Below are 26589 nucleotides of genomic sequence, written 5' to 3'. Positions count from 1 at the left end.
AATTTCAACTGGCTATTTATAAGACTATCAATCATAACCTATATACATTGGAAAAGAAACCAGTCCTGTGTAGGAATGAACCCACCTCTCCATTCGTACCTTTTTAGAATAGGTGAAATCCAGTGGAATTTTTCATTAGGGCCTTTGGCTTTGGTTTGAACAGTGAGTAGTTAATGTTCAGTAGTTAGCTAGTTAATTTTTTAAATGGCCAACCATTAATGGCCAGTTATAAAAGCCAACACTTGTTACAGTCTTACCAGGTTTACTGCCCGCTGCTCAAGAGGAAGCCAATACCCTGAGACTACTGGGGTTACAGCAGAAAAAGCATTTAATATTGCAGGCACCACGTGAGGAGACAGGAGGAAGTTCTCAAATCTGTCTCCCCAAGAATTTGGGAGAAAGGGTTTTGAAAGATAGTTTGGTGGGCAAAGGCTGGGCAATTGGGTTTGCTAATTGGCTGGATTCAGGGTAGAACCATAGGGGGTGTAGTAATTGTCTTCTTTGCTAAGTCAGTTCTTGGGTGGGGTTTGCAAAACCAGCTGAGTCAGTTCCTTGGTATGGGCCACTGGTCTGGTTGGGTCAGTTGTTCCACGGGAACACAGGGCCTGGAAGATATCTAAAAAACTAGCCTTATGTTTCACAGGGTGATGTTATCTATGGGAGCAATGAAGGAAGCCAAGAATGTTTATGACCATCAGCTATGTGACTCCTGAGTAGCAATTATAGGAAAGCAGGCTGGGGAACAATGGCTGATTATATTTCCCCTACCACAGTTCCCACCTTGCGGCCCTTTATTAATTTTATAAAGGGTGATTTCACACCTATATGGCACCTACTGTGTTATATGCATATAGTGCTGTTCCAAGTGCTACATACATATCTTAACTCATTTAATCCTCACAAAACCACCAAAAGGTATTGTTCTTAGATGAGAAAATCCAAGATGCAGAGAAATGAACTAACCCCCTGTTGCACAATTACTATTAATACACACAAGAGCTGGGATTTACTCCCAGGGAGCTGGGCTCCATAGTCTTAAATCCCACACTTCAGTACCGGAATGAGTTACTACAACTTCTCCCACCGAGGATCATTCTCCCCAGAAGATATAAGGGTTTTCAAGAAGGAGGATAGATAGAAACAGCTAAGAACATGAGAGGATGTGAATAAAGACAAAAAGGTGTGACTGTGATTTAGTTAAGATTACTCAATGAGGCAAGCAGGAAAAAATCCATTAGCACATTCATAAGTATTATAGTTCTTGCCATTGTGGTTTCAGTTTCCAACTGACAAAATACCAACTTCTCTCTGCAATTCCTGGGCTCTTAAGAATGGTTACCACCTAGAAGTGAGGTTGATGGAACCAGGAACTAAAGAAGGATGTACTTGGAATGCAGGTGCACAATCTCATCTGTAACAGAATGCTTTAATTGGCCTAGCTTGCTTTCCTCTTTGGTGCTACTAAAGGCCTGAGGTTTAATGAATGGGTGAAAGAAGAATAAACAGCTTAACACCCCACCCTGTAAAGAGTCTCTTTACCAACTCCTCCCAATTTGCCACTGCCTGGGGCCAGCAAAGAATTCCAGCCCGGGCTAGGGGTGACAAAGACAGAGCCACTAACATTAGCCAAAAGCTGCTCGGAAGGCAGCAGCCACAGGTGTTGGTTGTCTTAGCCCAGAGCATCTTTCTTGCCTTTCTGCTGGCTGGAAATGAAGGGCCGGCCAGCAGGGCCCTGTGAGAGCAGAGTGCTCGCCGGCTCAAGTGAGCTGCTTGTGCTGGGCAATTTGTGGAAGAAATTTCTTGGGAAATTGGGTCCCAAGAACTAGGACTTCCACTCCCTAATTATAATAACAGTCTTAGGCATCATAATTAAAATGTGCTCACATCCCCTTTTCTGAGAATAGAGAACCTATCTCGTGTTCAGGAATGATCTAATGTTTCATGTTTGACATTTCAGAATAATTTTCAAGGATTTCTATTAAATTACAGAATCGAAAGGGAGAGGGGAAAACAGTCCATTCATTGTGTCCCGTCCTTTTCCTTTTCGTTCCTTTATCTGAGGGTGGTCTGTTTTCTGAAAATGTACTGAGAAACAAGAATTATTTGTTTGATGGCTGTATCCAAACTCTGAATTTGAAAACATGATTTATCATCTTGGAGGATAACAATCTGTCCACCTGTAGATTTCTACAGACTTCCTTGTAGAAGACTGACAAGCAGGGCACATTTTTAGAGTTTAGTTTGTCTTGCGTTGCACCCAATAATTCAAAGCGATTCAGAGTGTTTTCCTGCGTCAAGAGCCTATGAAATGAAAATGCCACAACTGCCAGCAGGAACGATGAGCAAGATCAATATACACTGTGACAGTCGGGGAGGTGCCGGGGACATTAATTTAGCATCGTGTGTCTGCAAGAGACTGCATTCGCAGAGGACTTTCCAACCCTGGGCTAATGTGCAATGTAGGAAAACTTAGGGACCCCCTACCCCACCCCAGGGTTGGGGAGGGGGAAACCTAGTGCTTTTGTTTATTGCAGAATGAATAGCCTAGCAAATCATACTAACACCAGGGCCTAAAACCATAAGGCTGTACTTCAATCACCCTTTAAGACCAGGTTGTTGTTTTTTTTTTTTTGAGACAGAGTCTCGCTTTGTTGCCCAGGCTAGAGTGAGTGCCGTGGCGTCAGCCTCGCTCACAGCAACCTCAAACTCCTGGGCTCAAGCAATCCTCCTGCCTCAGCCTCCTGAGTAGCTGGGACTACAGGCATGCACCACCATGCCCGGCTAATTTTTTCTATATATATTAGTTGGCCAATGAATCTCTTTCTATTTATAGTAGAGATGGGGTCTCGCTCTTGCTCAGGTTGGTTTCGAACTCCTGAGCTCAAACGATCCGCCCGCCTCAGCCTCCCAGAGAGCTAGGATTACAGGCATGAGCCACCGCACCCGGCCAAGACCAGGTTTTTAATATTTATACTGTTTCATCATTTATTAGGTGGCTACAAGTGTGGCAAAGTATAAAGCTGTTGAATGCCTGGATAATTTTTACTGGGTCTGCAAGGCTGTATTGAGATATTCTGACACTGCAGGAGTCATGATTTGTTCATGCATAGATTTATACTGACTTCTTTATAGAAGACTGACAAGTAGGGGTCTTTTTAAAAGATTAGTCTGTCTCACATTGTACCCAATAATTCAGAATATTAACACTCAAGTCTGACTTAGTCAGTCTCTACCACGCAATCTAAATTTCCTTTTCATTGTCAAGTATATGATTAATACATGGAACATTTTTTTGTCATCTTTTGCCAAAGTAGTTCAAATACCAAACAGCAAGAAGTTTAAAAGCACTGATTTTTTTTCTTCTGCTTTTATATATAGTTTCTTGAGCTATTTATTGGTCGTCAAATTAATTAAGGGTCAGAAATGCATTCTTTTCATAATGTTCTACAAAACAGACTCATAGAAATGTCTTCTTTTCACAATGTTCTACTAAACAGGCTCATTAACTTTGCTTTTATTTCTAAATTGATCCACGCAATCCATCAAAATCTCACTGACAAAAGGGTGAGTTGAGCATGGCAGGAGGCTGCAGGATTATTGCTGGAGGGTAGGGGGGTGTCACTGCATTTGCCTCATTTCTGTTTTCTCTGCCTAGCAGAGGTGACCTACCTGGCCAATGATACTCAGACACCTTTCATTTTCGGTAGAGTTCTAGTGACGAAGATCCTCTAACTGAAACAAGATCAGCTACCAAGTTATCTCCAGTTAAGTGTGAATCCAGACTTCCATCAATTGACCAAATATCAGTGAAGCAGAAACATAAAAGTACAATGACCCCAAGGAAAACAGAGTCAGCAGCAGGCCCTAGCAAACCCTCTCCAGGTGAGTCGCTGGTTTACTGAAATTCAAAAATTCTAAAATCCCAGTGTACAATATAATGACAACAATCAAATAGGTGGTATCAGTTAAATCTAGTGTTCTCCAAGTGGCTAATTCAGGTTGGAAGGCCAATGGTTCTATGCAAATGACAAAATTAATTCAGTGTCATACTAGGTCAAGGAGGCATGAATTATGCAAAGTCACTGTCCATGGGCCACATTTCCTGCCCAGTCATTTGCTTTGTGTGCCCCCCCCTCCTGGAATTGCTGCCATTTCATCTTCTTTACCCATCTTGGGGATAAAGGCATTTGGCCCTAGGTATCAAGTTTTATGACTCAAGCAAGAGCATGAAGAGAAGTTTTAAACACATCTGAATGGCATAATTTATAGCCAAGAGAGAAAGCAATAAAGCTCTCCATTCTGGATTTGTCCTCTGGGGGGGGGGGGGAGCTTGATAAATCCTCCCTTTTGTGCAATTTGGTAAATAATTGACTCTTCAGCTGCCTTTGAAGCAAAGACCAGTCTTCTGCTTGGGGCAGGACTGACTTCCTAATATCCAGAAAGGGGCTAAAATCAACTGTCCCTTGGGCTTATCCCCATCAAAGCCATGGTCTGTAGGACAAATGTGATTCCTCAGGGAGCTGATGTCTAAGTCGGGGTGACTAGGGGGCAGGTCTGCCTTCTGCTTTGCAGTTGTATGGAAAGGATCCAAATGATTCCTCGGAACAATTCGTCTGTAGCATGCAATTCATTAAAACCCAAATCACAGCTACTTTCTAATCCTAAATAGCTCCTGTCTTGCAACCACTAGTCCAGTTAAGTCTTAATGCATTTTTTGAAAATGGCAGCTTTCACTCAGATTACCCACCCACATTTTTTATTGCTTTAATGAAGTCAAAATCAAATTGACTTCTGAAGTGATGTCCTCTTAGGCCCTGACTCTTGCTCCTTATTTAATGAGGGGAAAGTGTCATCATAGTTAATTTCTCATTTTAAAGACTTTCGGTAGGAATTAGGATTTTAATTCAACTGCTAAAGATTGAAATAGACCAGATATGGTCATTCTGCAAATAATTCAAAATATAAGTTGTAATTTATTGAATTGATGTTTTTAATTGCAAAAATTTGAGTTTAAGTCTAAACAAAGCAACTCCATTCTTTCAATATAATATTTAGTCTTTTTGCTAAAATCAAGTATCTGTTTGCATAGCGTGCTTTGTCATCTGTGGAGAAAAATCATTACAATGAGCCGTTTAGGCCCACTCAATGATTTAGTTTGATTAATACAGATGTTTTTCAGACTGAGCAAACTCCATATGGAACTTACAACATTGACAAAAAGATGGAATTGATTCACTTTACATTCTATAAAACATCAAATTTGAAAAATTACCAGACTGAAAAACACCAAGGTTTGGGCAAGAGAGCCAAGTTGGCAAAAAGATGTCTATTTCATCAGATGAGCTATGTTACTCATAGTAAAAGCCTTTATAAACTGCCAGCTTTGTCATCGTATTATGGCCCTAGGCCATGTCCAAGAGCCATGTAGCCGAGAGCTGGACTGTGGCCTGGCTGTCCAGTGAGCATAGTGGTCTCCGCAGTTGTCACAGAAGCTGAATCAGTTGTGCAGCAATCGGGCCAGAAACAAAGCACTGGTGTGTTAAGGTCCATTCGTCGTTCATGTGTAGACGCACCCTCGGAATTCCCTAATTAGCACAGTGAAATGAGAAGCTAGAGACATGGCAAGAATTTAAGCTGAGGCTGTTCAGGAAAAATTGAGTTGGAGTTCAGTGGTGGCATATTGCAGACAATTCAGATACACACCCTGCTGTTTCAGAAAGAGAGGATTTGGTATGTAAATTATCTGGACATACCGATCTGGCTCACTAGCTAAATTCACAGTTTCTTGCTTTTCTTCACCTCTGTAGAGAGATATTTTTCTAAAGCATTTTGGGGGTGATTCAGAGTTAGCAGTGAGTCATCAAAACTTCTATCCATGTCAGACCTGAGATTCTGTGCAAAATTGAAACATCAAACACAGTGAAATTTCTTTGCCACATCTGCCTAACAGGCTAAACTTCCGTAGTGTGTTATGCCAGACTTTACTGAATAAAATAAGATCACTGAGGGACGTGGCTCGACTTACTGCAAATTTATGTAATATAATCCATGTCATTATAAAAAAGGGCTTTTTCTTGGATGTGAATTGCCACCTAGAACCCCTAAAACAATTATTTGCAATATAGGAACTATCAATGCCCACTACAAATAAATGTATAACCAATAAAGCACCAGATTCTCATTGTTCTTCACATTGTTAGAAGGAATTCATGCATTTAGATTAAGTTCATATACTCCATGAAACTGTTTCTAGACCAGTTGACTTGTGGTGTTCCTTGTTCTCTTTCTCCATGCAGTGGGGTGTGCAGTTTATGGGCAAGTGCTTTGGAGTCAAAATTCTTGGATTAGCATCTGGACCCCATTTCTTATTTGTTGTATACCTTTGGGCAAGTAATTTCTCCATGCCTCAGTGTCCTCATCAGTAAAATGGGGGGAGCATGGTAAAAACAGATCCTACCTGCTGGGGTTGCTGTGAAAACTCGGTGATAAAATCTATGTGCAGCTGTTAAAACAGTCCTGCCACTGTAACCACTCAATAAATTATAGCACTATGATCTCTAGCACAAGAGCAGCAGTTAGTCAGGAGAATGCACTAGAAAACTTTGTTCTCTTTGTCTTAAGGTTCCCTTTCCCCCAATCTTCTTTTCCTTCACACAAATCAGAGTTGTGTTTTTTTAACTAACACAAATGCAGGTACAGGCACTTTTTACAAAACTCTGAGTTTCCAAAGCAAAACACCAAATGGAAAAAAAAAAAAAAAAAAAAGAATAATCAGAAAGCATTTACCAAGCCAGAGATATGCTTTATCTCCAAAAAGGCATGGAAAATTCAGGCAGTGAGTCAAGACCCAGCTGGGTCTTATGCACAATTGATTCAGAAATCCTACTTCACAACCAAGGGGATCGCTGGTGTAGGGTGAAAAGTAAGCCTAGCAAGGTTACATGCTCTTGTTTCAGAATTCCATACGGATGGGTGAGGCACAGAGCAGTCGGCAGGCCCAGCGGGTGCAGGGGCAAAGGGACGTTCGGGGAGCTGTGATGGCCTCTGACTCCTGCTTGCTCTCCTGGCCCTAGCCTGAGTTGGAAAAGAGACGCCTCTCCTTTCCAGGACCTGGAGAGGCATCCAAAGGCCACTGTGCTGTGGGGTTCTGGCGCCTGGAGTCCTAACGAGCTCTCTACCCCAGGGCAGGCACGTGGGAAGCCAGTGTGCCCTCTCCTGCCCTCCGCTCGCACCTGGAGCTTGGGCATAGTCCCCCTAGTGACATGCCAGGGAAGCGGATCTGGATGGCGTCCTAGGAGACTGCTTCCAAAATCTTGCCCTTTAAAACAAAGCCAAGTATTCTGAAATTATCCTCACTTATTACTGAGTTCAACATTAGTCATTACCAGATTCAGATTTGTAGGAGAAGCAAGACCTTTCAGCCATATAGTGGATTATGGTGAGGACGTGTTCTTGTAAAACTAAGAAAAAGCAGGGAATTCAGGTTTTAAAAGATAAACATCAAAAATAACTGTGGTCTCTTTTGGACTGGAAAACATTTATTTGAAGAGCAGCCTGGAAGAGAAATTTGAGGGCAAATCCTAAATCTTCTTAATTCACCTTGCAAATAAATTCTACTGAAGATTTTCTCTGAAAGGCCAAGAATAATGGGTTTCCCGGCAAGCACAATTGGTGTCCAACAACTTTCCAAGCTATCTGCCCAAGTTAGGAAAAAAAGAAAAAGTATGAACACTCCCATTTTTATGTAGAGTCCATTTGTAATAATGTTTCTGCAACAGGAGGGGTTCAGGGGTTGTCACAGAGCCCAGAATTCCATATCCTGGCTCAGAATCCTGTTTCTACCATTTTACAACCCTAAAAATGTGAACTGGCAACTTCTCTGAACTCAGTTTCCTCAGCAGTGAAATGGAGTTATTACCTACCTCACCAGGTAGCTAGGAGGATTACAGCCCTGGGTAGGACTAGGCTTTAGGTAGGGGTTAGTCCCTAGTCTTTCGGAAGCCTGCTCCCAACACCACCTGCTGCTCCGAGGTTGCCACCTTGATTAGAAAACTGCTTGACCAAGGACACTTCAGTCTGAGATGTAAGAGTGGTTATAATTTGATTATTAAGAATGTTAACTATTTGGTCATCGGTGAAGCCATCCATTTACCCAGTACCTACGGGGATGTTAGCAGACACCTTCAACTGCCCCCTACCCCATCCCAGGGTGCATGATACAAGGCGAATTGGTTTTCTCAGCCGTCACTCATTCATTCAGCACTCCATTTGCCGCATGCTTACCTGCCGGGGGAATATAAAACATGCAGGACCTGCCCCCCAGGGGCTTACAGCCTGGTGGGCAGGCAGGACACCAACAGGGGGCAAAAACAGTATGGTGCTCGCCCTGACCAAGGTAAGTTCTGAGAGCTTGTGGGTAGGGCCAGGTGGGGTGAACATCCTGGACAGGAGACTTAGCCAGATGAAGAGGGTAAGAAAAATGTGCCCACCAGGAGATACTGAGTGTGCAAAGGCACAGAGGAGAAAGAGTGCAAAGAAGAGGAGGAGAGACAGACACAAAGGAGCTACACACAGTCTAGAGCCTTGTACCTTCAAGTGTCCCCAGACTAGTAGCAGAGACATCACCTGAGAGCTTGTTAGAAATGCAGAACCTCAGGCCCAGCCCAGACTTACTGGCTCAGAATTTAACGAGACCTTGGGGATATACCCATCACGTTGGAGTTTAAGAAGCTCTGGTTTAGGGCCAGGTTACAAATTAGGAAATGTGGAGTATAAAGTTGAGGCCCCACAGGTAGGCAAGGACCAGGTCCCCAAGGGCCTTAAATGTCGTGCTGAAGGCAATGGAGCTCCAGTCATCAGAGGGCTCTATGCAGGGAAGAAATGCAATCAAATTGGCATTTTTAAAAGCTCACTCTGGCTGCAGCATGGAGAAGGGGCAGGAGAAGAGTGGGGGCAGCCCGGCGCAGCGAGGGACCAGACAAGCAGCAGCTGCAGCCGGCAGCGCAGAGAGAAATGAGAGGGGCGTGACCCAGAGCAGGAGCAGAGGGGAGAGGGCAGAGGGCATGGGCCAGAGGGATGTTTGAGGAAGTAAAGCTGGCAGAACTTGGCGACTTGGCTGCAGGGATAAGGAAAAAGGAGCATCAAAGAGAACTCGGGGATCTGGCCCAGAAAACTAGGCCGAGGGAGGTCGCCGTTGCCAAGGCTGAAGAAGCAAGGAGAGGTGGGCCTTCTGTGGGTGTCGTCTTTGAGGTGCAGCAGGCGGCCAGCCGGAGGTGGCAGAGGCACCTGGAGACCCAGGGCTGCCGCTCAGCAGGTACCCCACCCCTGCCGGTAGGAATAGGGCACGCGAGTAAGCGGTGGTTGAAACTGCAAGCACGTGTCTGTCCCGTGCGAGCACGGATGGAGAAAGAAGAGGGCAGAGGAAGGGACTTTGGGAGGTACGAACAGTTAAGGGAAGAGCGGGGCGGAAAGCTATAGAGAGAAATGATCCGAAAAGCAGGAAGCACTCCAGGAGCCGCTGAGGAAGAAAGGAGTGGATGTTTACTTGAATCGTCTGCGTCCCAACAAAGACGGAGAGCCAGCGCCGTAGGTGATGGTTTCCACCTGGACGGTTACGATGGCGGCGTTTCAGAATTGGAACTGATTTCAGCTGCAGCACTTCCCAAACTTCTCCGATGATAAAAATTGCCAGGAGCCCACAAAACCACATTTGAAATAAGCACTACAGATGATTCTCATCAATAGTTTGGGCAACTATCTCAGAGTTTAACATCCAGGAGAAACGCCTGGGGGTTTTGATAAGCTACAGATTCTGCATTTCTGAGTTGCTCCCAGGTGACGTCCACATAGCTGGTCTGTGGGCCACCCTGGGAGGGGCATGGCTAGAGAAAGCACCTGTCTCGTTTTGCAGATGAGGAAACAGGTAAGCCATTGATTCAAGGTGACCCGGCTGCTCAGTGGCAGAGCTGGGATTCGTCAGGCTTGAGGGGGTAGCTCTGAATCATGGCTCCAGCAGGCGCTCCTATTCTGCCTCCACCGAGGCTCGGCTGGCTGTTTGTGGGGTTAGTGAACAAATCAGTAACTTCTGTTGGACGCCTCTCTCATTTAACGTGCTCTCCCCCCTCCCTTCCCGGGATCCCACCAGGATCTCTCTGCTTCCTTCCCTTTTCCCAAGCTTCCTTGTGCAGCACAAGGCCAGATTAGGACATGACCGCTACCTCCTAGCAGGGGCAGCTGGAGGACGGGGCGGGGACAGCCTTACCCAGGTGAGAGCCCACAGGCCGCCATCTGTTGCTGCCAGAACAGCTCATTAGGCTGGCTGTGGGGGATGAGAAAGGCCCTTCAGGACATTCTTGGGAAGGTACCAGGAGAAGAGCTTCCCTACATCTGTCAGAGATGGTTGGTTGGAAAAGAGTGTGATGATGCCACTTCCCTTGGTTAACTCCTCGGTGACTCTGAGCTCTAGGCCAGGTGCCTCCCGGGCAGGAGCCAGGCCTGCTGCTCCCATGACACCTGGAAAGGACCCCGCTCCCACCCCTGAAGAACAATTTTTTGAGTTTTGATTCATTCACAGACCTTTTTTTTTTTTTTTTTTTTACGTCCTTCCCACCATGAGTGCTGCTTCCTGACTGCTCTTTCTTTTTTGTGCAGGTGACAGCAGCGAGCACCCCCTGTTCTGTGTTGAATATACCCCTTACTGCTCCGTCTTTGCTTTCTCCCCCATCGTGCAGCCCAATGCCAATTACTGCTGCCTCGTCCTGCCACTAGTGCCACCTGCCTCCCCAGTGGCCCAGGACCCTCCCCCCTATCTCCCTCCGGTTACCCTTCCAGCCTTCATGAGCCCCATTTCCACCTCCCCGGGGCCCATGCCTGAGTCTCCAGCGGCCCTGTGCTACTTCCCCGTCTCCTGTCCCAACCCGTCTGAGACCCCTGTGCTCTGCCTAAACGGCCCCAGGAGGCCCAGCAGAATTTACCTCATGTGGTAAGTTGCCCTGGGCACAGCCCACGGCACACCGGAGCCAGGGAGAGGGACTGCAGGCTTCCAGAAGGCAGGTGGACAGGACAGGGGCCAGAGGCAATGCCATGAACACTTCCAGGAGGTGTGGTGTGCAGGGGAGCAGGAAGACGGGACAGCGCTGCCACTTCACTCGGGCTCCACCTTCTAGTGCTAAAGGAGTGAGCGACCAATAAAATCCCATCCTTTCTGGAGACTCATTTGATTTCTTAACACCCGTGTCTGGCACACTGTGGGATGTCACCACCAGAAACTGAACGGGCTCTTCTGTGTCTGGTCACGCCCTTGGCTATGCGAATGCACACGCCGAGCCTGCCCTGAAAGGGTGGCACCCAGGTGGCTCTGAAAGCACACACAGGGCCTGAGGGCCCGTTCAGAGCCACTCTGACGAGGGCCGAATGAAAGGGCTCAGTCGGTGTTTACATCCATTCCCTTCCTTGCCTACTTATTAGGCATTACGTTTCCTAAAGTCAAAAATCCCACCTCCTGAGTGCCAAAATAAAACATATTTATGGTACATAATTAAGCTTTAATTAAGATCTCCTCTGGGCATGTGAGACAACACACATTTCTAGCACACTCCAACAGGCAAATAGTCGCAGCCCACTGTTTGTGACTGTAGGGAAAGCCGCCTGTTACCCCAGGGCAGCGTCGGCTCTCCTGAGTAGCTGTCATTCTTCCCACTAGCCAGGGAAGCAATAAACGGTTCAAAGGGGCATCTCTCAGTTGGAATCTCCACCCCTCGTGGGCACGGGGATCCCAGTTAAGGTAGTGTGGGGGAGGGGGAAAGGTTCCAGAAGTGTATTTTCCTCTTTCTCTTTTTGACCTTCTCTGTCAAGAGCTGTGTCTGTCTCTGGCAAGTGACGAGAGGAGCTGAACAATTAGCAGGAGCATGGGATTAATGTGGAGGGTCGAATGGACTTGGTTCTCAGTTGTCAGGGTCTTGTATAAATATGAGATTTCTATCTTCTTTTCCTTTCCTGGTCAAATTAGGAACTATTCAGTCAACAATCACAGTTTCCCAGCATTGCCAAGAGAACTGAGGCAGATGCCTTTTATCTAAATAGCTGTTTGGTTTCTTTGCTATGAGGGGCATCACCTTTTGCTCAGATACTGGAAGGAAGTAGGGCTGGATGTTGTCCAAAGCAAACAGTCTTCCCAAAATTCACTGACAAACAGGATATTGAGTTACCTGGCAGTGAAACTCCTGAACATAAATGCCTGCCTTTTCTGTAAGGCAAAGGGCTTGTCCTGCTACCTGAAGAGGAAGTTATGTTTCATCTCCCAGTGTAGATATGACTGAGTCTTCCTGCAGATTAATATATTAATATTTACCATGCCATGGCGAGGACCCACCTTAGCCACCAAAGTTCTGAAATTCGGTTCACTTTTCACGTGGGTAAAGTGATTGGAAACTTGGTGTACAGGTTGAGTGTTTGAAACTCCTACATCCACGTACACACAAACTATACAGTCTAGGTCACCTCATTTGTGACTATGATTGCAGACAGAAGAAAAAATATTTTTTAGGAGCTTGCTCTCTGTAGAATCTAAAAGGTATCAAGGGAAGAAGCCACCAGTGCAGCCAAATTAGATTATAATAATCTTTAAGGTCATGAGCAAAATGTCTTGCTCATCTTTGTGAACCCACAAATTATTGCATAGCAAAGGCACACAGGTATTTGTTGAGCAAATTATAATAAAAAAGTTGCTATTTGCCTTTTGGATTTTATAAAAGAGGGATTGAGGGAGAGAATCAACAAGAACTACATAGGAATAAAGGCTTCTGAATAAGTTATTCTCACCCTGTGAAGCCTGCATAATAGTCTCTGGTCAAATTCAGTTCTCCCATGAGAGTGCCTTCAGAGTAATGGTCTTCATCGTGGTAGAAGCAGCAGCTACCATTTTTAGCCGTTAATTTGCACCAGACACTGAGTTAGGCCATTTATGTACATTATTGCTAAACTTTATAATAATAAGAATATTCCCATTTTACAGTTGCAGAAACTGTAAGCAAATTGAGGTTCAAATTGCCAAGAGAGGATCCTGCCTACACCAACAGCAGTGATTTCTTCATTGCCAGGACTGGTAAAACAATCTCCAGTTGTTCAGCTTTATTACTTTGGTTTGCTGAGGACTTGATTAGAGGGCACATAATAATGGTTTTTGGAAAGTGTTTAAGAGATCTGATGCTTTGAAGGAAGCATATTTTTGAACAAGAGAACACATTAACCTTTTGTCTTAAGCTATCTTGGGTCTTTTGCACAGCAGAAGATTGGTTCTAGTTTTGAAGTTCCCCTATAGTTTGGGCTGAATACATCTTCTTGAGCCCTGCAAACCGTACTAGGCAATTAATATTTGTCCTGCACCATAGTGCGAGGCAACACATAGACTGGCTAGGAGGTGGTCCTCCGCCTTCCCGAGCTTACAGTTGGAGAGGAAAGACATACCCATTAATCAATTTTAGAACATTTAAATGCTAAAGGCCATAAAACACCTGAAAATAAGGGTTCTGGCCAAAGCAGAGTCAGAGCAGACTTGGTGGAGTAAAACTGGAAATAGACCTTGCAGGACCTGCTGGCTGGTGCAGGCTGAGGGGGTGGGGGACGGGCCCTCTGGCAGGAAGGCTCACTGGCAGGAAGGGGTGTGATGGAGCAGAGAGGGGCGGCGCTGTGGGCAGTGTGAAGTTCTGCTGCCTGCAGCGTGGAGGAAATTTTAGCATTCTGCTGGGTTCCTGCTGGGAATCAAAAGTGAAATCGTCATAATAAGGACCTCTGGGCCAGGTCTTGGCTTTCTGGACTTGGCCTGAGCCCCCAGCCTGCCCCTTCCCTGGCCCTCCCTCTTTTTTCCTCAATATCTGAGAATCCTGCAGCTTCCTCTTCTGTCAGGTAGGAGGCAGGACTTCTGAGAGCTGAGGAGGGATGAGGTCTCAGGTGATGAGGGAGAAATCTCTGGAAACCTCAAGAATTACGACTTTTGGCATTGAGGGAATGCTTCCCCCTTTTCCTCTGTGGCGAGTCCCTTTCCGTAAAGCACCTGATATCTCTCTCTCTCTCTCTCTCTCTCTCTCTCTCTCTCTCTCTCTCTCTCTCTCTCTTTTTCTCTCTCTCTCTCTGTCTCTCTCTCTCTCTCTCCCCCCTTCTCCCCTCCCTTTTAGGTCGGTGAAATCATGTCTAATCACCACCCTGCACCCCCCTCCAAGGAATATATTCTCATTTTCCAGAGAACTTCCACTCCCTTCTCTCCTTTCTGGTCACACCCACCACCTCTCTGTGCTCCACCAACTTGCCCTAAGTTGACCCAGCAGCTCCCGTCTTCTAGTAGCTTCCCTGTGGAGCACGGTCCTCTCTATCTTGGAGCACAGAACGTGCTGCCTCCCCATCCTGGGCCCGTCGGAAGCAGCAAGCAGACCTAGCCATCGTACGAAATTAGGCTTCCTGGGCTGCCAAAGAGAAAGAATTTTCATTCCTTTCCTGAATCTCGATGCAAACTATTCCTGCAGCCACAGCTCACGCTCTGGCACATGCATGCAGTTGTCTCCACGAGCCAAGGCGGGCTGTGCTCTCGCAGACGAGTTGGGGACCCTTCCCAGCTTTCCCCCGTGTTGCCTGCTGGCTGCGTCTGCTCGTGAAATTTCTAAACTGTCTAAAAGGAGATGAGCCAGGCACATGATCTTGGGAGATTTAGTCCAGATATTCACAATTTAACTACCTTGTGAACCCAAGAACTTGTCGGAAAGCACATGCATGGAAAATACTGAAACTTTTTGCCCACATTCACGTGCACTGATGCTAAATACATGTGAAGAGGAAACTTGAAATTGTTCATACTCATTAGCAACCTAGTTCAAAATGTGAATTAAAAAAAAAAATGTTCATTGGGAACTCAGTCCCTAATAGCACCCAGCTACTGTCTTCCTGTGTCACCCAAGCACCATGGCGGGTGGGACATAGGAAAGAGAAAAGGTGCGTGGTCCCCGGGTGCTGGGAGCCTTTCTGTAAGGCCGTGTCTGCCACTAATAAACAATCCAAGGAAATAAATATGGAGGTATGAAATACATTGTGTTTCAAACCTGGGCGAGCCTTCGGGAGGGAGCAGCGTGTCCCAACTGAAGGCTCTTGACAGTTACAGCAGGTCCACACCAACACCTATGAATCGGAAGCTAGAAACTTCTTAGCGGAAGGAAAGATCCCTGTGGACTCTGCATTGCAGGTGTCATGGGTGCTCCTGAGTGGTGATAACAGCCTTGTGAAGTAGGTATTATTATTTCTATGTGACAGATGGGGAAACTGAGGCTTGGAGAGGTGAAGTGATCTGCCCAAGCTCACATGCCTACAGGGAAATGGAACCAGGTTTCAAATCCAGCTCTTCTCTGCCCTCCTGGGTCCATTCTCTCTACAGCACCCCTGACTCCCATTGTTGGGCCCTTCGAGCATCCTTAATATAGGAGATATTTTCCTGTAAAAAATGAATCATTGAAAAGATTTTGCACCTTTCAGCAGCCCAGGCACCAAAGATTTTATCAAAGAAGAGGAGGCCAAAACTGGGGAGGTTGACAGTCAGCCCAGAAATGCACAGCCCAAGAGCATCTGGGGACAAAAGCAGACAGAAGCCACAGTTGCAATTTCCCATGAAGGCACCAGCCCTCAGGCCACCAGGTAAGGCCCCACGGCTCTGCACCTTGGTCCTGCGGGTTGGGGGGACTGCCTTGTGCTGCTGCCCGGTGAACACTCGTGCCTTAAAATGAAACACTTAAAGGGTTTTAAAAGCAAACTATTTGAACTTGGGACTTTTTCCTCCCAGAGAGGCTGCTGGGAAAGAAAAGGGAGGCGGGGGTGCATTTATCTTTCCTTTTTCTCTCGATTATTCCATGAGCGTGACAGTGCGTGGTGTGGAGTGCATGCCAGCCGTGCAGCTTCCGGACAGGGCACTGGGGTGGTGGGTGGCGGGGTCTGGGGAAGGCGGAGAAGCGGCCTGCAGCTCCGGGGATGTCCTGTTGGCCCTCAGTTCCCACTCACCCCCCCAGGAGGGGAGGGAGGGTGTCCGTGGGTGGCAGACTGCTCACCTCCCACCCATGTCTCCCATGTGGTCGGGCACTCACAGCGGCAAGATCATAATGTGTAAGAAATAACATCGAAATGACGATGTGCCTTACTTCAAAACACTGGTTTGGTGGACAACCCCTTAGGACTCAAAGAAAGTGACATTTCACAGCTAGCCTTGCCATGGACCTGTTCTTTCCCTTAGGGAACCCACTGAGCATCACACTTTGTCATTACCAAATGAATACAGTAGCCTTTATTTTTAGATGTGATATACTGTAGCGAACGCATATAAATATAGAAGAACATGGTGGTATTTGGTTGGTTTAATATTAGGGGCAATTAGAGCATAAACGAATGTGCAGTAATGAGACATCCACAAGGGTCCCCACGGTCCAGTGCCTCCTGTTGGGAAGGGCGTGGGCTTGGGCAGACCTCAGTTCCAGCTCCTGCTCTGCCTCTCATCAGTGGGGTCTTGGGTGCCCAAGTAGACACCCTGGGCGACAGTTTTTTTATCTTAAAATACAGATAATGAAATCACCTTGTTGCATTGTTATAACAACCAAGTAAAATAATACACTGACCAGCACCTGGCCCAGAGCAGATCCACATAGTGGACACTGGACTCTTGTTAGTGCCTCTCCCACCATCTCCCCAACACCATCAATGAAGTGATGAATAATATTTGAAAGGTGAAACATTCCTGGACCCATGGGGCTCGTACAATTCTCCATCTGCACTCAACAGACATCTCCCATTATCCTGCGATCCATTGAGAATTTGTCCCAATTTTCTATTATTCCCAGGGCTCCTGATCTTCCCCAATTATCTCCTCACTAGTCTCCCTTTTAGTTCCTTTTCTCACACTCTAAATTACGTAAATTGCAGTAGGAGCCAGATATTTGAATTGTATCAGCAAGAGATTCGAAGCAAATGTGACAGAGGTAAAATAACAGAAAGCTCTTGCAAATCAACAAGAAAAAAAACAAATACTAAACAGGGAAAGGGGGAAAGAACATAGCAGATAATTTCACAGAATAAATATAGGTGGCTAATAAACATTTTTTAAAAATTACAACCTCAGTCTGTAATAAATGTAAATTTACACGAAATGAATTTGGCCTACCAATCTGGCTAAGGTTTTTAAAAGAATACTAGCAGTCAAACTAACAACAAATATTCCTGGCACTGTTCTGTCGCAACTACTGACATGGAATTGCTGGCAAAACAGCTGCAAGAGAGATGTCTTTGTATCCTACCTGCAGGGTGATTTGGTACAAACCCTCTAGAAAGGAATTTGGCAACATGTGTTGAGAGCCTTTAAAAAGTTCATGCCTTTTGATCTAGCAATTCCACTCCCCGGGATCTATTCTAAGAAAAGAAGATATGTTGTCAAAAATCCATGAGCAAGGATATCTATCACAGTGACAGCAAAAACCTCAAAACAATCTATATGTTCAGCAATAGGGGAAGAGTTAAATATATACATATGTGCCCTTATACTATAATTAATATCATGTTATTATTAAAGAATAATTAATGGCATGAGATAATCCAGAGTCTGCCACCCGCCCCTGAAATCTACAACAGTAGCAATGAGTTTTGGGTTATTATTTTTATTTTCTTCTTCATTCTCTTCTGTGGTTTCCAAATTTTCTCCAATAATCATAAGCCACTTTTATGACCAGAGGAAAAAAATTAAGAGCGTGTGGCTGTTGGAATGTTGGAAACTGTTGGCCGAGCACATGAGGAAGCCCAGACCACGGGCGTAGTCTCAGGGCAGACGGATGCTTGTTCCGCTCTCCTGTCATTGCCCCTGGACTCCCGGAGATGGCAGGCACTCTGCTCACAGCTGGAGCCAGCAGGGCCTCAGAGAAGCATTCACAGCATCTGCAGGGCCTGGTCTATGAATAGCACGTCCCTGGCATACCAATTTGAGTGTTTATTCCCAGCCCTAGAGCTATTGAAATCTGCTCCCTATTTGATAGACACAAAAAATAGGGTTAAAATGGCATAAATATAGAATGGCACAGTCTGCCACCTCTAGGGGAAGCACACGCGCGTGCGCACACACACACACACCCATCAGAGATGCTCTGATTGAATTTTTAAAGAGGAAGCTGGTCGTGGTGACAGGGAAGGGTGCAGGTGCATTCCCTGGCGTGTTTCAGGCATCCGCAGGGGCTGCAGCACAGCTCGTAGCCTGGGACTTCTGCCCCAGAGGACAGTGTCTCCCCGTGCCAGCTCGATGGCTTCGGTGAAACGAGCTGATGGTTCCTGTTGACTTTCCAGTTTCTGCTTTTCAGAAGTCACCCCAGCTGATTCTTCGCCTGTGAGGTGTCTTGCCGTTACCTGAGCCGAATCGGCTCCCCAGCCTCTGGCCCTCGGGCGGTTGCATGTTCAGGGAAGGAGCCTTCATCAGATTCAAAACAGAAAATAATCAACCAGGCCTACACCTGCGACTCCTCTGTGTCACCTTTTTATTTAAAAAAAAAAAAAAAATTATCAGGAGAATTCAGTTGGTTCTGTAGAAGCATTTGTCCCCGCAAATGTGGGTCAGCCCAGTCTGGGGTGGGCGGCATCAGCTCCACTCCTGGACTTGCCCAGCCAGATGCCCAGAGCACCCCTGAATTGCTGACGCGTCTCTAACTGCGGTTTATGAAACCCACAAGGGCCTGATGGGAGAGCTTAACTGATTTCTAGAAGAGCTGATGAGTAAAGATTCGCACTGTGTTTCTGGATGTCCCATGCAGCTACCAATAAAAGAAGCTTACAGAGTATTAGGACATTAGAGTCTCAAGCTGGCTCTCCCCTGGGAGGCCCCTCAATTAAAGTGAGTCAGTATTGACCTGGCCCTCGGCTAAGCCGGTGGCTCTGAGGATTTGCATTTCACCAGCGAGCGGTTATCACACAACCTTCCCGGGCCTGCGGAGTCCTGTCCACTCCACAGGGTGACCCGCTATAGAGATGAAATGATAAGGACAGCAGCACCTCATCAGATCCCACAGAAGAGCAGAGGGGGCAAAGCAGGAGGAGGCTGATGTCAGGAGGGAACGAAGCTAAGTGGAACCAAGGAAGTACCTTCAGTTTCCTGCCCATGTCCATAGGGCACAAACCCCTCAGCAGCACACACATCACAACGAATTCAATGGATCTGTATTTTCACAAGGAAATTGGAAGGCCAGCCAGTTTCTTAGGAGATCTCCCAAGGTAGTGGTTAAGAACACAAACCCTAGTATCAGACAGGCTTGTGTTCAAACGTTCAGCCCACCACTTACTGGAAACATGATCATGGGCTAGCTATGTGACCTCTCTAAGCCTAGTGTCCTCAGTTATATAGTGTGGGATTATTGTGGTGCCAACTTCATGGGGTTGTAAGACTTAAATGTGTGTGTGTGTCATACAGTTAGCATGGTTCTGACCCACTCAGTGTAAGCCTTCAATAAGTAGCACTTATTAGGTATTTTTATTAATATAAGGCAGGAGAGATTTCACCAATAGAAATTCCTACTTGGGTACTTTACCTCTGTCTTCTCTCTCTAGCTCCTCATGCTTTAAACTCAGAAGGGCTGGGAAGTAGGGATTCTGTGATAGCCAGAGGTTGTAGATTGACCTGGGGCTAGAGATGAGGAGGAGATAATGATTGCATGAGAGATTTATCATATTTATTTTCACTAAACAGTAAACATGACCGAATCCATAAGTGTGCCTGGGCACCAGCTTCTAGCGCCTTCCTCCCAATCTGCCAAGATAGACTGTATTGCTCTCAAGGTTTTGCAAAGCTGTGTAGGAAGCAGGGTGTCATGAATGTATGTTGAAAGAATCTGGATGAGAAAGGACTGGTGGTTTTTGTAGAAGTCATTCCCAGAGTGCTGGTTTTCCTTTTTAATAAATACGGAATGAATACTGGCATTTAGTAAGAGGTCTACCTGTCATCAGTCCTGACTGGTTGGGGCTGGGCCAGTCTTCCCAAAGCTTCTTTGGAAAGTATCTGCATCCTCAGGGTCACCCCATTCCCCCAGGGCCAGTCCGAGCTCCACAGGTGTGCAAAGGAGAGTTCAGAAGCAGTGAAACAAAGCCCACTGCACTCTGTTCCACTCAGCCCTCCAGCCATTTGGCCATGCACGTTTTCTTCTCCAGGGCTTGTTTGTTGCCTTTAATGGACTCTCATCCTTGGTGTTAGAGGTCTTTAATCTATGGGTACTATTAATAAAAATGATAAATCTGTCTTTTCTCAATGCAGATTTAGTAGCTCATCAAGAAGGCCCCATGTGGGCAGGTGACACTAAGCTGAAGAGGCCACCGCGAGACAGAAGAAACTTAGTCCCATCCTCACAGCTGATGATGACTGAGAACCTGCCTGAGAGGGCCAGAAAAGGAGACCTGAGTGCTCTTTCCCAGAGTGAGACACATTCCACCCTGTGCCAGGCCTTCCAAAGAACGAATAGTCCTCAAGTGTTGAGCAAGCCCTTGGGGCCACCACTCACATCCACCAGCATGGGAGGGCCAAGAAGGGCACCATTTAGGTTCAGAGATGAAGATTTTTATTCCATTTTATCATTAAACTCTGAAATAGAAAATGATGACACTGAAGAGGAAACCCATGTAGAAGAAGAACTTCTGTTGGTTGGTATGCACCCACACCATTCTCCTTCCAATCCTATAAGAAGTAGATTTTTGGGGACATCAGCCACTCAGGCCAAAAATAAAACTTTTGAAGAAAATACTGAAAAAAATCACAGAGGTAATTCTTTAAGAAGAAATGAGCCCAATCATGGTTCATTAAGAATAGGCAATGCAACGGAGCCAGTGACAAAGCAGCCTTCCGTCGGGCAAAGGCTGTTCCAAGACCCCGGGCTGCTTTCTGGGGAGTCTGCTGAAGAGAATGACAGTAGTGGCAGTGAAAATAAGACCTTTCATTCCTGGGACGCCATATCCAAACCCAGACACGATGACGGTCTCAATGCTGAAAATGTATCTAGTGACTGTATTCCTATGGAAGATAGGCGTGGTGCCCATGATTATGAAAGAGATTGGCAGGACTATTTAAACACTTCTAGAAATTCTCTTGACTACTTTCTTTCTGGTAGACCAACAGCTCCAAGATCATCAATGAATTCATCTTATAACACTCCTGCATCCTTAATGCATTCTGCTCCGAGAGGTGATATTCCAGCAGACTTGTCAACGTCATCAACTTTAGTTCATAGCTCAGACTCGGAGGGAAACTCAAGGTTTGATGTTCGCCGGCCACTGTCCCCCATTAGAAATAGGAATCCATTAGCCAGTGCCGAAAACCACAATTATTTTCCAGTAAACGGTGCACACCAATTTGATGTCAGGGGAGCAGAAGATATGACCTTAAGAAGCCAACCTCAGGGGGCTCCATTACATGCAGAAGATTTTTCACTAAATCCACAAAGCAGCTTGTCCTTAGCAAATTCTTCCAGCTCCTCTCCGTCAGGAATGAGCTTCCAAGGCCATTTGCATGTGCCTGCGTCCCTGCAAGAAAATATACAGGTTACTTTCTTTGCAGTGTCTGATTTCCCAAATCAAAATGATAATGGGGGCAGAATGGCAGCTTCTGGCTTCACAGGTGGAAAAGAGGCCACCAAGAGAAAGACAGACCCTGAGAAACTCAAGAAATTGCAAGAAAGGTAAGGAATTTTCATAATTATATATATGAATATATATTTTCCCCCATTTTTACAATGCTGAAATAAACACTGCTTTCATTACAGAGTCATGGGAATTTTAAGTCATAAATAGGCCCTTCCTTGACTTTTTACATGGTTGCTTATGTCGAGAAAATTGTCTCTCTTCTGTTGCTCTTACAACATGTGTATATATAAAGAAAAGTTTGGTGTTTCTGCTCAATTTCTTCAGTATTCCCTAAGGGTCTTTTCCTTGAATACCATACTTTAAGAAAGGCTAGGGACAAGGGTTTCTGACTGCTATTAATACGTAGGGCTTACTCTTCTTTTCAGCAATTAGGAACCAAGATATTTTTACGAAAAGGTTACTATCTCCCCAGAGAATGAACCATTCAGTGCCTGAAGTTCACAGCTCTCCCTCACGTGACTTATCCCAAATCCAACCAACAGTTCTAGAATTTGAAACTTACAAACTAAAAGACCGTTCCCAGTTACCATAGTTACTTCAGTTCTCTGAAGGGCTTTGCTGGGGTAACCACGGCTTCCATTTTATGTGCTCTTTTTCATGCATGAGAGAGAGAAATAAGATCTTTTCTGAGTCGCCCTTTTCTTTGATCTTTCTTTTCTTGTGAGATGATTTTGGGATATTTCAGAGCCATGAAATCTGATACTTTTTAAAGCCATCATTAAATACCGTGTCAGGATTCGACCATTTTGTTTATGATCTGTGTTTACCATGCCCTGAGCTTGGCTTACTGATCTGGAAATTGATCCTTGGAATGTGAGTCCTCTGTGTATGTTGTTAGCATGGCTCATTTGGGCCATGAATTATCCTGTTGACATTCATTTGTAAGTGAGAAAATTCCATGGCAATGAATTAGAAATGTAAGAAAATGGGACATAGAATGCATGCATATTCCTATATGTCTTTTATCCAACTCCAGTAATGAAGTAACTTTCTAGTTAGCAGTACCTTTTCTTTTCCATGTTAAACAGGCTACCAGAAGACCAATCCATGATTAAGGGCCAAGGGACCTCACACCCCACAATTCTCACCTACCCAAAAATACAGCTTCAAACCTACTTCTCAGAAGTTTGGACTTCTAACATCCTAAAGAGATGCCTTTGAGCTAAAAATAGTTTCTTTTAGAATGCATCCACTTCTAGGCACAGTCTTGCATTAAATAGCTATTATTCATGTACTTAGTTTATCCAGGCACTCTTTTTTCTGTATGTAATAAACCTTATGCTTTTCTTGTTATTTTAAAATTGCTCATTTTTTACAGTTTGGTTTTTATACATTAAAAAAAAATAAATAAATAAAAAAAAATAAAAAAATAAAATTGCTCATTTTAGAAAATATTAAAAGTATAGACTTAAAAGAAAAATCACCTGTAACCCTATCATCCTAAGATAAGTCCTGTTAAAAACTTTGTTTCTAGTCTTTTATCTTTGCATATAAATGCAATTTTTATGAACCATTGGTTCATATTGTTCTATAATGTGCCTACTTCAAGCCCATTTTTCAATGCCATTTGTACTTGTTAAATATTTCTCCTCAGTTACTTACTTTAATACTTATAAATATGTATATAACACATATACACTTTAGAGAATTTTAAACACACACACACACAAACCCAGACGTCCCCGGGCCGACCCTCCAGCTGACAGAACATTCCCAACACACTGGAGCCCTCTGAATCCCCCTAACCCACCCAGCCCTCTTATCCCCTACCCTCTATACACACCATTCCTGCATTGCATTTATCAGCCTTTTGCTTTTTGTTTTGCTGGGGGTTTTTGTTTGTTTTGTTTGTTTGTTTTTGAGACAGAGTCTCACTCTGTCACCCTGCCTAGAGTGCAGTGGCATCACCATGGCTCACTGCAACCTCAAACTCCTGGGCTCAAGCAATCCTCCCTCCTCAGCCTCCCAGAGTGCTAGGATTACAGGCGTGAGCCACTGTGCCTGGCCTGTTTTGCTGTGTTTTGAGGTGTTTTGCTTTGGGCTTTTACCATACGTACATATGTATTTCTAAACAATACATCGTGAATATTTTTGAACTCTTTAGAAATGTTAGTATTATTTTTGGACTCTGTAGAAATGGAGTCTCTGTTCTTCCGTGACTTGCTTTTTCCTCTTACGTCATTAGTGAGATGCATCCTTGTTGATATATTTAGATTTAGTTTATTCCTTTTCACCACTACAGAGTATTCCGTTGTATGAATCTACCACAATTCAGCCATTCTCCTGTCGATGGGCATTTAGGTCGTTCGCTGTTTTCTGCCAACTGTGCCGCATGAACGTGTTTCCTGGTGCACGGGGGAGGAGTTCTCTGGGATATTTGTGTAGGAGCGGAATTGTTGGGCTGGCAGGGAGCACATCTTCCACTGTGCTAAATAATGCCAATTTATTGTCCCTCCAGTAATGTCTAATGTTATGCATCCCTGACAACATTTGCATCGACTGGCTTTTCAAACTTGCCCATCTGATGGGAATAAAATGATACTGTGGCTTTAGTTTGCATTTCCAAGACCATTAGTGAGGTTAGGCATTTTATGTGCTCTTTTAAATGTCAACTGTCCATTTGTGTTTCCTAGTCTGTGAAATACTTATGTCTTTTGCACATTTTTCTCTTAGAATATTTTTCTTTTATTTTAGGAGACCTTAATATATTGGGGCTATTCATCTAATCCTTTGATGGATATGTGTTGGAAACCTCTTCCCAATTTGTAGTTTTTTTTCCTTTATGCTGCCTTTTGATGAAAACAAATTCTTAATGTTAATGTGGTCAAATGTGTCCGTCTTCTTTATGGATTGTGATTTGTATCTTGTCTTGATTAAGAAATCCTTACTTAACCTGAGGTCATTGTGATAGTCTTCCTGTTTTCTCCTAAAGTCTCTAGTTTTGCTTTGCACGTTTAGGACTTAATGTGAAATGGATTTGGGGGCCTAAATGTGAAGTGATTTTTAATATGCGGCATGAGGTAACCTTTATTTCTCCCCTTATGAACACCCACTTGTCCCAGGCTCTTTCTCTGCTAATCTGCACGGTCACCTCTGTCATCCAGAACATGCCTCCACAGCGTGAGTCTGCTTCAGGGTTCTCTATTCTGTTCGTTGGTCTTTCTTTTTCTTCCCCTAATCTAATACCAAACCATCTAAATGTCTGCAGCAGCTTTATTTATTTTTTTTGGAGACAGAGTCTTGCTCTGTCACCCTGTGTAGAGTGCAGTGACATCATCATAGCTCACTGTAACCTCAAACTCCCAGGCTCAAGTGATCCTCCTGCCTCACCCTCCTGAGTAGCTGGGACTACAGGTGCATGCCACCACACCTGGCTAATTTTTCTAGTTTTTGTAGAGAAGGGGTCTCGCTCTTGCTCAGGCTGGTCTCAACCTCCTAACCTAAAGTGATGCTCCCGCCTCAGCCTCCTAAAATGCTAGGATTACAGGCATGAGCCACCGCACCCGGCCCTATCTTGCAGCTTTTATAAGTTTTGATAAGTGACAGTGTAAGCCTCCTTCCCTGCTTTGTTCTTTAAAGAGTCCTTGACTATATACTCAAGAATCTGCTTGTTGGGATTTTGATTGGAATTACATTGATTATTCTGGAAGAATTGACATCTTTGAGATAGAGTCTTTCTTTGATAAGCAGGGTATATCTCTCATTTGTTTCTTCTTTAATGCCTTTCAGCATAATTTTGTGATTTTCTTCATAAAAGTCTTTTGATTTATCCTTCAGTTCTTTGATTTGTTGTTTTTGCTATTGAAACAATAATACTTTGTTACCAATGTATAGAAATCCAATTGACTATATAGTATCTGTGTATTTTTGCAAAACATTATTAATTTCATGATTTTTGTCTGTGGCTTATTTAGGGTTTTCTTTGTAGAAATTTGTTCCATTCCATCAGCAGTTTCCATTTAAAAAAAAAGAAAAAAAGAAAAAAAAAAAAGAAATTTGTTCCAGCTATGAATAATGGTTTGGATTTTTTTTCCTTTCAAACCCTATACTTATTGATACTTATTTTACAGTGTTATTTTGTATTAAATATGTCTATTATAATTTGATCAGCCTCCCTTTTTGAGCATATCTAGATTTAATTACTTAGAATAACTTCTGAAATATGTAATTGCAGATGAAAGGGAGTGTACATTCTTAAGGCTCTTAATGTGTATTGTCAAATGCTCTTTAGGAAAGTTCTACACTTTACCAATCTTTTCACCATTTTATGAGAGTCCTGTTTTTCTGCAACCTTGCCAATTCCAGGGATTTTTATTCTTCTTAATGTTTTTCAAACAATTAGACCAAAATTATCTTATCACCTTAATTGGCAAATTTTTTGCTTATTAGCTATGTTGAACTTTTTCTGTTTATTATTAATCTGCATTTCTTCATTTGTAATCGCCTGATCCCATCCCTTGCCCATTTTTCTATTGGAATGTTAGTATTGTTTTTATCTACTAGAATATGTAAGCATTCCTTACATAAAATCTATAGTAATACTTTGTCAAATATTGTGCAGATACTTTTTCACTTTTCCCATTTTATTTACTTTGTATTTTATGTATATGATCTTTTTGACATAATGGAATTTTAAAATCCTTTGCAATCAAATCTGGCAGTATTTTTCTGTATGGCTTTTGCATTTAGTGCCATGATTAGAAACTCCAGTGCTCACCCGAGTATCCACAATTATTTTCTTCTAGTATTATTATATTCTAGTTTTATATATCATATAGGTTAAAAGCATAAGCTTTGCTGTCTTATGCTTCTAGATTTGATTCCTAATTCTACCAACTATTAGCTCTACGATTCTGGACAAGTTCCTTCATTTCTAAAATCTGTTTTTCTATCCAGAATATAGAAATAACA

The 26589-nt window shown here is 44.1% G+C and overlaps 1 protein-coding gene across 1 annotated transcript in view; it reads left to right on the top strand.

Moving 5' to 3' along the window:
• Positions 1-26589, top strand: part of MARCHF10 (membrane associated ring-CH-type finger 10) — an 83575-nt gene that overhangs the window by 29158 nt on the left and 27828 nt on the right. Inside the window, exons 4-6 of the mRNA XM_012747480.3 lie at positions 3708-3882; positions 15514-15672; positions 20300-21713. Of these exons, the coding sequence (XP_012602934.1) occupies positions 3708-3882; positions 15514-15672; positions 20300-21713 (1748 nt within the window). The remainder of the gene's footprint in view (positions 1-3707; positions 3883-15513; positions 15673-20299; positions 21714-26589) is intronic.

The sequence above is a fragment of the Microcebus murinus genome, chromosome 18 (genome assembly GCF_040939455.1).
Source record: "Microcebus murinus isolate Inina chromosome 18, M.murinus_Inina_mat1.0, whole genome shotgun sequence".
Taxonomy (NCBI): domain Eukaryota; kingdom Metazoa; phylum Chordata; class Mammalia; order Primates; family Cheirogaleidae; genus Microcebus; species Microcebus murinus.
The sequence above is the reverse complement of the archived record's forward strand: the minus strand, read 5'-3'. Positions and strand labels throughout refer to the sequence as shown.